Below are 14,201 nucleotides of genomic sequence, written 5' to 3' on the forward strand. Positions count from 1 at the left end.
AGAAAGAGCTCAGCGCCCCGGTGGAGTACAAGCAGCCTTGCCGCAACGACTACCGCAGGGATGACAACCATCGCGACTACCACTGTCGTGATGACCGCAACGACCGCAATGATCACCACCGTGACGACTACTACAATGATGACCGCGACAGCCGCCGCGACGACCACGATGACCGCCGCCGCGATGACCGCGACGATTGCGACAACCGCCAACATGATGACCATGATGACCAGCACAAGAAGGAGCACCATGACCAGCCAAACCCAGGTGCCAACTAGAATAGGGAGTTCCAACAACCGGAATGGCAGGTCAACATCATCATGGGCGGCCACAACGCTTTCTGCAGCAACTGCAAGCACAAGCTACACTAGCGAGAGGTGCACTTTGTCTCCATATGGCCAGTCTAGTATCTGCGCTGGTCAAAGCAACCCATAACCTTCTCCAGGGAAGATCATTGGGTCCACATTCCAGAACTCGGGTCCTACCCGTTGGTGGTCTGCCCGACCATAGACCAAGCCCTACTCCCCAATGTGCTGATCAATGGTGGCAGCAGCCTCAACATCATCTTCACCGAGACCTTGAAGGGCATGGACTTCAACTTCAAGCGGCTCCAGCCCTGTGAAGAACCCTTCTACGACATTGTCCCCAACAAAGGATCCTATCCGATTGGCCGAGTTGTTTTGCCGATCACCTTTGACACGCAAGCTAACTACCGCACAGAGTACCTCACATTCAAGGTCGCCAACTTCAAGACTTCCTACCATGCCATCCTTGCTAGGCCCATGCTGGTGAGGTTTATGGCGATCCCGCACCACACCTACCTCGTCCTCAAGATGCCGGCTCCAAACAGAGTCCTCTACGTCTACGGTGACATTGAGATGTCGTACAAGTGTGACACTGAGGCATTTCAGGTCGCGAAAGCCCTAGAGTACTCAGCCAAGGCCACCGCCATGGTAGCCGAGGCCCAGAAAGTGGATAAGGACCAGCTTAGAATCCCTGAGACGGAGCCGACGCCCACAGTGCTGCAGCCTAACCCCAAGGTCAAGAAGATCTGCCTCGGCCTAGAAGACCCAACCAAGACGGCCCTCATAGGGTCCGACCCCTCTGAGAAATAGGAACTCACGCTCACCAGTTTCCTCCGGGAAAACTCGGACATATTCACATGGAAGCCATCCGCTATGCTCGGTGTCCCAAGGGAGCTGGCTGGGCACTTCTTGGACTTGAGCAAGACTGCATGGCCGGTCAAGCAAAAGCTTTGCTGCTTCCCCCAAGATCGCAAAGAGGCCATTAGGGTAGAATTAAATAAGCTCTTAGCCGCCGGATTCATTCATGAATTTAAGCATCCCGACTGGTTAACAAATCCAGTCCTTGTAAAAAAGAAAAACGGTAAATGGAGAATGTGTATCGATTACACCGACCTCAACAAGCACTGCCCTAAGGACCCCTTCCCTCTTCCGCACATCAACCAAGTCATAGACTCTACGGTTGGGAGCATCCTGCTTTGCTTCCTCGACTGCTACTTGGGCTATCACCAGATCGCCCTTGATCTTGCCGACCAAGACAAGACAACGTACATAACATCCTTCGGCATCTACTGCTACAACACCATGACCTTCAGATAGAAAAATGCTGGAGCCACCTACCAGAAGGCAATCTAGGGTTGCCTCGTGATGCAGCTACATAGGAGCATCGATGATGTAGTTGTCAAGACTAAAGATGAGGAGAGCTTCATAGCCAACCTCGCAGAAACTTTCAACAGCCTCTAGGCCTACCGCTGGAAACTTAACCCAGGTAAATGTGTCTTCGGTGTCCCGTCTGGAAAGCTCCTAGGCTTCATGGTCAGCCAGCATAGTATCAAAGCCAACCCAGTCAAGGTGGACGCAATCAAACACATGGAGAAACCATCCAACAAAAAAGATATCATGAAGCTTACTGGCATGATGGTGGCCCTTAGCTGCTTCATCAGCAAACTCGGAGAAAAGGGTCTGCCCTTCTTCAAGCTGCTCAAAAAGGTGAACAAGTTCGAGTAGGATGACGAGGCTAGCAAGGCACTCGAAGAGCTCAAAGTTTTCCTGACCACTCCTCCCGTCATGACGGCCCCGGCCAACAAAGAAACGTTGTACCTCTACATCTCTGCAACGACGCACGTTGTCAACACCGTGCTAGTTGTGGAACGCCAATAACCCAGCCATGCACACATGGTGCAATGACTAGTGTACTATGTAAGCGAGGTCCTTAGCGACTCCATGATCCGCCACACACAGGTTCAGAAATTGCTCTATGCAGTTCTGATCTCATCAAGAAAGCTGCGCCACTACTTCCAGGTGCACAAAATCTACATGGTATCCTCGTACCCCATCGGCGAAATACTCCACAACAAGGACGTCAATGGCCAAGTTGTCAAGTGGTCCGTGGAGCTCAGCGAGTTTGACCTCGATTTCTGCCCGCGTCATGCAATCAAGTTGCATATGCTAGCGGACTTCATGGCCGAGTGGACAGAGATCCAGAAGTCATCTTCCCTGGAGAGACCAGAACACTGTACTATGTACTTTGACGGCACCCTCAACCTCAAAGGAGCCGGTGCAGGGGTCCTATTCATATCCGTTAAAGGCGAGCAACTCAAGTACGTGCTCCAGATCCACTACAAGGCCACTAACAACGGCACTGAGTACGAAGCTCTCATCCACAGCCTCCGCATTGCCATTTCCCTCGGGATCAAGCGCATTCTTGCGTACGGCGACTCCAAGGTCGTCATCGAGCAAGTCAACAAGAACTAGGACTGCACCAAGGATTCCATGGACGCTTACTATGTGGAAATCCACAAACTTGAGGCCCACTTCGATGATCTTGAGTTCCACCATGTCCTAGGGACCACAACGTCACCATCGATGTCCTGTCCAAGCTCAGCTCTAAGCGTGTGTAGGTTCCAGCCGGCATCTTTGTATAACATCTCCGGAAACCATCCATCAAGGTTCTAGACCCGAACCAGGCCAACAACAGCGCTAAGGCCCTGGTCGACCCAAATTCCACTGACATTATGATGATTGAGGCACAGGAGGAGTGGCACACCCCGTTCATAGGCTTGATCACCAACCAGATGGTGCTAGAGGAGGACAAGATAGAGCACGAAAAATTAGCTCGGCAAAGTGCAAACTACGTCATCATCGGCAAGGAACTCTACAAAAAGGCCGCATCAACAGGCATCCTGATGAAATGTATTCTGTGCAGTGAGGGCCTCGACCTCCTGCACGAGATCCACTTGGGAACATGCGGGAACCACGCCACCTCGGGCACTTTGGTTAGCAAGGCATTCCATTCTGGTTTCTCCTGGCTAACAGCGGTAGCCGATGCAAAGGAGCTCGTCCAAAGGTGCAAAGGGTGCTAATTCTTCTCCAAGCAGCAACATCTACTAGCTCAAGCCCTGCACACTATCCTACCATCCTGGCCCTTCGCATGCTAGCGGCTGAACATTATCGGACCCTTCAAGACCGCTCTGGGCGACTACACCCACATCTTCATGGCAGTTGACAAATTCAACAAGTTGATTGAGGTCAAGGCTGTCACCAGCATGGAGTCGGCCAAAGCCACTCAGTTCGTGGAGGAAATCACACACCAATTTGGAGTGCCAAACAGGATCACACACCGCTCAACTCGCTCTGGCTTGCACGTGGCACGGCGGCACTGCGCTAGCCGGTGAGTTGGCGCGCAGCTGGATTGCACCGGTGGCACTTTGCTCTGCTTCGCTCCCCCCCCCCCCCCTCGTCCTTTCAACCAAAAATTCAGCTCACAAATTCACCCAAATCCAAATCCAAACTCTAAAATTTCCTTTAACCAAACTTGTAGAGGATCCCAAGTACTCCATTTGATAGTTTTGCTTCAAGTCAGAAAGATCGCTCTAAGGCTACGAATTTCGAGCTCCAAAGTTCGGGCAAAACTGAAACTATTAACTGAATCATGTGATTCAGTTTCATCATAATTTTTAGAATTAGAATGACTTAGTTATAACTTTTTGAAGTTGAAAACCTTTTCCAGAATTTTAGTATGATAGGCGAAAACAAGAAACAAAGAAGTTAGCAGTTAACTGGCCGTAGGCCAGCTGCAATCTAGATGCAAACTGCCACTAAGGTTCACAAGTAGCTTTGGAAGGTTTTTAGGCTGGTGGCTAAGCTGTCGTAGGGTGTTTCTAGTTTCTGGGGTAAAAACTGTAAGCTCCGACTTTGGAACCGGAACTTCCGGTTTGAAATAGGAATTTCTGGTTTAGGAAAACTAGATGCTCCAGTTTTGGAGAACTGGATGTTCCGGTTTGAAACAAGAAGTTCTGGTTTAGAAAAATTGGATGTTTCGGTTTTCCATGGGTAGATCTCTCCCCTTGGGAGATCTCTTGGGAAGGGCTTTGGATGGTTATGGGAAGTTAGGGTTCACCACTCATGGGTTTAGGGTTTGCTTGGTTGGGTTTCTCTCAAGTTTCTAGGGCTCCTGCAGGCTGTCTTGGAGAGAACCGAAAGATCCGGTTTGGAAATCAGAAGTTCCAATTTGGAAACCAGAAGTTCCGGTTTTGCTAGGGGTCCGGCTCTGACGGGCTTCTCGAGCGCAAGCACGCGATTCATGTCTCAGTTGCGATGGAGGTTTGTCCAGGCGAGCGGAAATCATGGTGCTCACCTGGTGGGCTTGCTGGTGAGGGGGAGGTGGCGCGGTGATGAGGTGAGGCGGTGACAGCGGCATGAGCTTGGTGTTCTGGCGGGCAGCAGCGGTCTCCCTCTTCTCCAGCATCCTCTCCCCGCCCCCTGCGCCCCCTCCTTCCACCTCCTCTTCTCCAAACAGCGGCGGGTGAAGGGGAAAGCTGTAACACCCAGTGTTATTAAAAGCCTAAGAAGGTAATTTAGAGGTTAATGATGAATTTGGATGCAAAGGAGGTATTATGGACCAAAGTCAAATTTGGGTCAAATTTGACCAAAGATGCAAATTCAAGATTTAAAAATTCAAATGGGCTCCCACAACCAAGAGTTGGGCGACAACTTGAGAAATGGAATCTTTAATCTATGGTTAACCATTCCGGAAGTTCTTGGCCCAAGAAACATGAATTTAGATTCCCAAATTAGAACTCAAAGAGGGGAACAAGTTACTATCGAGCTATCTGCTGAGAACTGAATGGCAGAGCACCCGGGGTGTTAAAAACACTCAAGAATGGCCAAGAATAGGATATGACAAAGACTTGGGGGTTAATGAGCTTTTATGGCCAAAGTCAACTTTTGGTCAAATTTTAGCCAAAAATGCCAAATAAGAGCTTCAAATTCAGAGAAAGTTGACAAATGCATGAATTTGGACCTTATGGACGTTTGGAACTCAAAGAGACCATTTGAGAAGCAAATGGACTTTAAATTATCCAAAAATCAGAAATGGAGGATGTTACTGTTCACTATCAGGATATAGGCATAAATGCCTTTGAAAAACAGTACTAAATGGAATGAACTTTGATTCAAGAGATTTTGTAGAAATGCTATATGAGCCTTTAGTTTTATGGGCAAAATGGAACTTTCATGTCAAGCATAGCATGATCTCCAAATTTGGCATGAAACAAATGTCATTTGAAGTGTTAAATGGGAATTCAAAGTTAAATGGTGGATTTTGGTACTGTTCTGTCGAGATTGAAGACATTCAGTGCAATTTCAATTCAGTAAAAAGCAAGAATTAGCAGCCAGCTTCAGGACCAGCTTTGGAAGGGAAAAAGAGAGATTTAGTTTTTGAGATGAATAAGAGAAATGTAGGGAAATAGGTTCTCTACAACTTCTATAAAGGAAGTTTTGAGAGTTTAAGTGAAAAAAATGGAGTAAACACAATCTGAACCTTCAGCTCAGAAAAATTGACAGTTCTGTCAATACTGGAGGAATGAACAGTACCAGTTGGTTTTGGAAGCAAATTTCAAACCCTTAGAGTCAAAATCAGCAGAAACTCCAAATGTATCAAAGATAGTCACAAACCTTTCCTACAACTTTGTTTAAGGGCTCTGAGCAAGCCTCTGTTGAATTTTAGCCACGAAAATCGACCTCAAGATAATCTGTCAAAGGCTTAGCTGTTAAAAAGGGAAAAGTAGCAGTCAGGTTCAGAAGGAAATTCCCCTCGATTGGTTGGGAATCTGAAGGAGGTGTAGTAAGATGAATTGAAATTCAGCAAATTTGCTACAACTTTTATAAAGGGACTTTTGAAAGAGAAGTTTGGATTTTTGTCGGCTGTTGAAGTTTCTGACAGCAAGGTTCAAAAGGAGAAAATTCAGTTAAGTTGAAGTTCAATGTCCAGAAAAGTTCAGAGACATTTTTCATGAGGAAGGGGTGAGATTCAGCCAAATGTGCAAATCTATGAAAGATAGAACTTTTGATTTCCTCCAACTTTGATAAAGGGAGTTTTGGATGTTTGAATTGAATTTTTGTCGCTATTTCAATCTAAACTTTTCAGCTGTAAGGGAAAGAAGAAAGAAAAGGCAGGGGAGGGACGGACGGCACAGCAGTGCTGCCACGCAGCTGCCTGCCTGCCTGTTGCCGGCGCCACCGCCTTGGGTCGCCTGATGCTGGGCAGCTCCTCACGTGTATAGTTGCGCTCGACCTGATCCTTTGCAACCGCCTCCTCCGGTTTTTAAAGACCGAGCTGCCGTCGTTTTCTGTCTTTTTCCCCACCGCAAGAACACAGCTAGCGCCAGCTTCCTCTGATTTCTCTTTCTTGCGCCACAGCACCTGCTCTCTCTGCCCTCTCCTTCTTCCAGCGCAAGCTTGAGCCATCCCTGTCTCCTTTTTTCCTCCAGCTCAGGAAGCAAAGCAGCGCAGCAAACAGCAGAGCAACAGAGCAGCGCCTAGCCTCCGGTCCGCTCGATCCGCTGGCCTGCACCACTGCCTGCGCGCCTTGGCTCGCCGCCCCACACGCACCATCTCCACCAGCGCCTGGCCGCCCGTGCTCGCCCTGCTCCTGGCCTCCACTGTGTCTACGCGCCCGTCGCCGCCGCACCCCTCTCCTCCTTGTTCTGTTCTTCTCCCCACCGAGCAAACAAGCAAGCTGCAAGGAGTAACCTTGCTCTCTCCCTCTCTCTCCAGTAACTCAAGCACGCCGCCCCCTTTCTCCGTTTCCTGCTTCGCACGAACAAGGACCACCAGCTACGCACACCACCGTGTTGAGCTCCTGTCTATTTCCTTTCTACGAAGCAAGATAGAGCAACCGCTCCCATTTCCCCCCCCCCCTTCTTCTTTGCCTTCCACCCCGTCCACAACCTGTTCGATAAAATGCCGCTCAGAGGGTTCGCGCAAGATGTTGTCTCTTATGCTGCACTGGTTGAAGGACTATGTGAGACAGGGAGGATTGATGAGGCACTGGAGTTGTTCAGGGAGATGAAGCGACCAAACATGCACACATACGTGGCCTTGGTGAGGGGGTTGTGTGATGCTGGAAGAGGGAAGGAGGGGCTCTGTATGCTGCAGAAGATGAAGGAGCTGGGATGGAGTCCAAGCACTCATGCTTATGCAGCACTGGTCGATTTATGGTGTAGGGAGCGGATGGTTGATGAGGCTGAGAAAATGATGGAAGGAGATGGTTTAGCTGCTGATCAGTATACTTGCAATGCGCTAATTGATGCTTTGTGTAAAGCTGGGAAAATCGATGAAGCTTGCTTTTATTTTGATGGCCTAGAAGATAAAGGCATAACACTAAATTATGTGACTTTCAATACACTGATGGATGGGTTATGCAAAGCTGGTAAAGTCGATGACGTTTTTGGAAAAGATGACCTCAGCAGACTGTTCACCGGATACCTATACATACAGTCCATTCATTGAAAATCTATGCAAGACCCAGGGATCGCGAGAAGGATTATCCTTTACAAATGAGATGACTAAAAAGAGGATAACAAAAATTGCAGGTCGTACTATTGTTTTGCAGTGAGGCAGTGTCAACCAGAATGTTATATTTATTTTGTCTCATGTTACTGGCCCATTGGAAACCTGAGTAGGCTGTGAAGGAAGAAAGGAGACCTCACGATGGTTATGAAATGAATGGAAAACAAGATATCATTACTCAAGTTAAGATGAATATGGTGGAAGTTCAGCATATGTTGACATAGGCAACATGCTGATCAGTAGGCTGTTATGTTAATAATAGGCTGGAGGCTATCTGAACTGAATTAAGGCACTTCAATTTGCTTGTTTTCCCACAATTTTATGCCAACGAAACATTGTCAGAACCGGGAAGATGCTTTGGTTGCGGGTGAGTGAGAAAGGTTTTTCCGGGGGTTTTGGATAATCATAGGTTTTTCTTTTGCACATAAATAGTTTAAATTCGTTTATCACCATTTAATTCATTAGAAATTATAGGTTTGACCCAAAAATAGTGAAACCAATTTTATTAGGATTGTTTTATTTTCCTTTATGCATTAAAAATTCTTAAACCCTAGGAAATATAATAAAATTTAGGTATTTATTTAATGCCTTTTTACTAAGGTATTTAAATAAATGCCTAACCTTTATTAAATGCATAAAATTTTGAATAATGTTTTTATATTCACAAAATATTATTAATCCATAGGAATTAAGTTTTGAGATTAGGAAATAATTATAATGCTTTCTAAAAATAAAAGAAAAGGGCCTAAGGTAGGTTAGTAAAGAGAATAAAAATGGTGGGTTAATCTTTATGGGTAGTTTAGTGTTGGCTTGCAACTTTATCATGAAGATAGGTTGTATAGTCACTTGTTGGCTTGCAACTTTATCATGAAGGAAAGTTGTATAGTCATGTGTTCAAAAGTTTGCATCTCTAACTCCTGCATGTACTAAATCGTAGACGTTGAAGCTCCTGAAGTGGAATTCGTGGAATTCATCTGAAGATTTTTCAGAGTTCGAGAAGTGTTGAAGTGCTTCTTTTACTAAAGGGGGTTTCCGAAGGACTAACATTTGTTGATCCCAGGCAAGCCCCGGTGCATCTATACCTATCTATTTGGAAGTATTATTTCATGTGTTCAATTACTGGTTATTTTTCTGATGAATACATTAAGTCTAGGAATTGATTGAAACCTATTCTTGTGCATGATCCTGCCTTATTTTAAGGACATCTTTGCTACTTGTTCAATAATTAGTAACTAACCCATGCTTAGCAATGCTTAGATACTTAAGTAACTTGGTTACCGAACCTTAAGATAAATTGTTGAGTCATACATGCTAGATATGGAAAGTTAGCTTGGAATTTGAAAAAGCCGACAGAAGCTAGAGATGTTAGTTCTGTCTGCTAGATTAATTTGGTTAAGGCCCGATCGTTGTCTTAACCTTTGATCAAGTGAATGTCACCTGGTTGCTTACTGGGTATGGGACCAGTAAAGCCCGGTAGGTTAGTAGACTCTCTGATCGGGAATATTTCGTACCCGTGCTTGACGTGCTGGAGATTGGCAGGGGCGTAGCCTGAAACTCACATGGAGATTGGGCTAGACGTGGGGTCCCATGTGGGGGTGCGTCCCTGGGTTCAGGTAGTCTTATTCCCAATCTTTGGGTATGCTAATCGAAAGGTCGTTATGTACGACCCGGATAGTTGTACATAGCTGGTGATCAGGGTGCTCTCCTGCAGGATGTAAATTGATCCGGATCACAGCAATTCTTGGTTATGAATGCACTTGATCACTGTTAAGCATCGTAGTGTAATCTCATGAATGCAATGTCTTTCCAAAATTAATATGTTGTATGACTTAATTTCCTATTGGTTGCAAAAGCATTTCTTTTTCACCATCTAGACTGGTTAGGTAACAACTCAAATTGAATTAAAAGCCAAAGTTAAGGTTTCACTTTTAGTAAGCTCTTTTGGCAAAATGTGAGTCAGCCAGCCCACTAAACAGCTAGCATGCAGTTCCAGAAAAGCTATTATATTGGTTAGTCGGGTTAGTCTTGCTGAGTACCCTGTACTCAGGGTTATCCCTCGTTGCTATTTCAGAGCCACAGCAGGAGTCCGCAGAGGAGGAAGCCCTGAAGAACTAGGGTATTTTTACGAGTCTCATAATACCCTAGAAATAAAACTTAGATGTTTATCTCAGTTTACGTTTTGAACTCTTAGAACTGTTCTAACCTGCACTATTAAGTTTGTTTCAAACTATGGTCTGTAATAATTCGTACCCCGGTATGTATGTAAAAATGTAATGTTTGTTGATACCTTCCCATCGAGGAAGCAATCCTGGTGTATGGCTATGAGACACGTCGTGGATCTTTCGAGGGATCCTAAGGACACTCGACGGACTACCGGACTTATGCTGTTTTAGGTGCGTTTTGGATAATTGCTGTTCCGACAGCGATTAGGCACACTTAAGTCAGTTTAAGTTGGATGGTTCCGCCACAAAAACCCCAAATGTGGATGTGGATGGGAGTAGATGGTGTGGGGGCTCTAGTAGGCGGCGGCAGTGGAAGTTGGAGGATGCGGTCGGGTGGCGTGGCAAGCATCTAAAGGCGCCTTTGCGAAAAAGTGGCCAGGGTAGGCCCGCGTCATGCACAGCGCGCATGTCGCTGTCACACCCGTGCCGCGCGCGTGAGCGCCATGTGGAAGAAAGGTGTACAGTGGTGTGGGTGGCTGACGTGTGGGGTCGGGTAGTCATCGACTGCAACGCAGAGGTGGTCTGGATAGAAAACCGGAGGTTCCGATTTTGGAAGACCGAAAGTTTCGGTTTTTGCACCAGCCTTAGCTTGGGTTGTTAGATAGGTAGGCTAGTGGGGTCAGCTGGGTTGGTTTGGGCCTAGGTTAGGTTTAGGTAGCTTTTCTAGTTTGATTTGTATTTGAATTCCAATTCAAATACAAATCCCACCCAACAAATCCAAATAAACTCCAAATATTCACACTAGCACATAATGCACCTTAGCAATTCAATTTAGTTTATAATTTAATTCTAAGAATTTTGGGGAAGGTTCAATGAAGACAATCTTATAGTTCAAAAAAATTCACACCACATCACAAAATTTTTTTTGAAATCCACATTTTTGCAAATTCAAACATCTCGTAAAAGTACGGGATGTTACACGATGAGTCAAGGTGTTTCCTTTGTAAGAACATTGTGCACTCGCCTATTTATTGAGCACATGCGAGCTCGGTGTGGCAGGCCAAAGTTGCAATGAAAAACGTGAGATTCTCATAATATATTCAGGCCTAAGCCTGCCACAAATCTAGTTAGGAATCTTCGGTTTTGCCCATTGGTTACATGTGTGCACGACGGATGTCACGGGATAAGCCCGATGTGTGCATGTATACATTTTGCTGGACTGTCCGGCATACAACACAAGACATTCCTACAAAACAACTCATGCAAGATTATGAGAGATAGGTTCCCTTTTGATGGTGAGTTAAATGTAAGAAAGATGTTGCCACCGTTCATTTGTGACAATTATAAGCATCAACTGCATCTAGAGAAAGAGAATAATTGTTGGCATGTTGCACAAATCGATAAGGTCGGATAGTCCTTACGTTGTCAAACGCACGGTGCAGGATGTCATGACTAGTCCAACTCATCTGTGGTGCGTCACTGAAAACGTCTTCCAAGGGCATGGATTCCCACTAGATGTTTCTTGCATGCCAGCGGAGCCTGAAAAACGTGAACTAGCCGATGCGACTAGGCCTAGGCGGAATATGGCGGACCAAATACCACCAAAGGGCGGGAATCAAGACTAAAAAGGCATTTTAGAACAGGCCGTTAAAGACTTGTAATGGGCGTTCATCACCACCACTGTCGAAACAACGTGCATATCCGCACTGTAGGGACGTGTCGATTCAAGACTAGTAACGGACGTTCACGAATGGCCATTTCGAAATGACACACTCCCACCAATAAGAGGTAGTGTATCCACGAGTCGATCATTGTCATTAGCAGTTATAGCATTACACACTACCATGTTCCCTTCATCGCAAGTCGGCTTCTCAGTTATCAAGAAGTTATCACCATCCTAGACAGAATTCTCATAGAGGATTTTGTGTTTGTGTGTTACCACCATCCTGAAGTTATCAAGAAGATACACGTGCTTGCTTTAAAGAATGTTGAGTAGAGATTAGAAGGCCACTGCCAGGGTCCGCTGTAGTTTTAATGTTTATTTAAGTGTATTTTATCATGTAAATAGTCGATACCGTATATTAATTTGTTGCACTGAAGCACATTTGTAATGCAATAGCCAGATCATCCTGCAGACATGAATCTACAAAGGAGGATAATCCATTGAGTGCTCATCAATGCCATGATGCCACGCACTGTCCTAGACTCTCTTATGGAACCGCTCGTCTACGTAAGGTCACTAACGCTTGGATCCGAGTCCCAATCGGTCCAACGTGCAAGTGACCCAAGTCTCATGGCGGTTTCCAAAAAGTTTCTTCTCCCGCTACCGAGCACAAAGGCGGGATATGAAATTTTGAATTCCCCGCTCCAACTCCGGGTCCTCCCCCGTTATATGTAGTAATATAAATAAAAGAGGGGATTCAAGCCTCCCACATCCCTCCTGGTAATTCCAAACTCATCCCCCTCTCCTCTTCCCGTTGAATAGCCCTAGTAGATCTACGGCAGTGGCAACAAGCGTGGTCTCGGCAGCGCCATCAAGCTGGACACACGATGAGCTACCTAAGCGACTTTCGGTGGGCTACCTCAGCGACGGGCTTGAAGCTGCGAGATGGGTCCATGCCGTCGCTCCGTCAGCTTCCCCGAGGCTATCACTGGCGGCTGCCGTGCTCAAGTATGTGTGAAGACCGAGGAAGCGGTGTATGCCCGGGCTGCTCCATCGAGGTGGCATTCGGCACCTCCTTCTCTCCATATTCGTCAGGTCGGTGGTCTCCTCCTCGTATTGCTAAATTCAATTATTAGATTGCTTCCCCATGCTCTTTGACTTTCAATATTGTAGTTGCTTTGGGGAATATGGATCTGATGTACCCTATTACGAGAGTTAGTAAAAAATTACTGCTCCACCAGATCTTTCAGCTTTTCCAATAATTATTTTTATGCCAAGTCAAATTATTTATGTGGTTTGTAGAGCTTAATAGATGAAATTATTAGATTGTTTCCCATGCTATTTGGCTTTCACTATTGTAGTTAGATTGGGGATGTGGATCTGTTATACCCTATTGGTAGACTTGGTGAAAAATTAGTGCTCCAGCAGATCCCCTTTATCTTTCACTTTTTCCAATAATTATTTTTGTACCAAGTCAAATTGTTTACGTTGTTTGTAGAACTTAATAGATGAATTTGTTTCAGTTTGCATATGTGCTTATTTATTTGTCCACTCTTAATTTATACTTAAACAAATGCATCAACTGAAGTTTGAATGTATCCTGTTTCAGCCGACCAGAGGGTCCACATCTGTAGTCGCTTCTTTTCAGTCTAGCTCCAGGGTAACAAACTAAACACATAATGATTATTGATGTTCCTTCATTCATTAGTTTAAATCAATTACAAGATCACAATCTGACTTCGGATCCACTATTGCTAGCTAAAAGTTCTGAAATCGATGGTGCTTTTTGCAAAACAAGAACGTGATGTGGCAGCGGAGTACTCAAGAAGCTCCGCAAAATCCCTATGCGGCAGTGTTGATGAGGAGCAAGTTGGTGCCGATGAGTAGGATAGGGTACAATTTTGACAACAGTTTGTTGCTCACCAGCAAGAGTTAGCTACCTTGAAGAAGAAGACAGAAGATTCAGAATCAACTCTCAAATTGTTATCAGCCAAGATTGAGAAATTGAAGAAGGTAGCACAAGATACTAAAGCACTCCTTCGTCAACTGCTATCCTCTGCTAGAGGTTAAAATCAATGCTCTACTTTATCTCTTGGGCTTATGACCTGGATGCAGCTTTGTTAATCTCTGTTCTTTGTGAAACAGTTATCTTGTAATAGTTTGTGATATATGGTAGTGGTTGTCTCTATGGGGAACAACAATTTATTTTCTTGTATAAATAAATATGTGTATGTTTATTATTTTGCCAACCGGATTGAAATAGAAATGAAATCAATTATTTGTCAGGCCCAATTAGTTTAATTCATGTCTGCCTTAAGTGGGCTTAGCCTACATATAATTGGGTCAAAGTGTATTTCATTTATAAATCAAGACTAAAAGTGCCGCCAACAATATACACAACTTTTGGACTTGACCCAACAACAAATGGGCCTATCGGAATCAATATTGGGCTATCGAACAACATTGGCCTGTGGGGAACAAATTTAGGCTCGACCCAACAAT

General features: G+C 45.3%; 1 protein-coding gene and 1 long non-coding RNA gene across 2 annotated transcripts; both read left to right on the forward strand.

Moving 5' to 3' along the window:
* Positions 1–2,246: 2,246 nt before the first annotated feature.
* On the forward strand, positions 2,247–2,777 carry LOC140222252 (uncharacterized). The gene has a single exon (XM_072292421.1). The coding sequence runs from the start codon at positions 2,247–2,249 to the stop codon at positions 2,775–2,777; it is 531 nt and encodes a 176-aa protein (XP_072148522.1).
* Positions 2,778–6,498: 3,721 nt separating this feature from the next.
* On the forward strand, positions 6,499–13,984 carry LOC117847424 (uncharacterized). Its single transcript, XR_004638627.2, has 4 exons — positions 6,499–8,241; positions 8,812–12,794; positions 13,309–13,359; positions 13,458–13,984. It is a non-coding gene; the product is annotated as an uncharacterized lncRNA (long non-coding RNA).
* Positions 13,985–14,201: the final 217 nt, after the last annotated feature.

Source organism: Setaria viridis, chromosome 3, assembly GCF_005286985.2.
Source record: "Setaria viridis chromosome 3, Setaria_viridis_v4.0, whole genome shotgun sequence".
Lineage (NCBI taxonomy): Eukaryota > Viridiplantae > Streptophyta > Magnoliopsida > Poales > Poaceae > Setaria > Setaria viridis.

Bases quoted from the DNA above. Each gene is read 5' to 3' on its own strand.
- LOC140222252 (XM_072292421.1), top strand. From the start codon at position 2,247: ATGATCCGCCACACACAGGTTCAGAAATTGCTCTATGCAGTTCTGATC.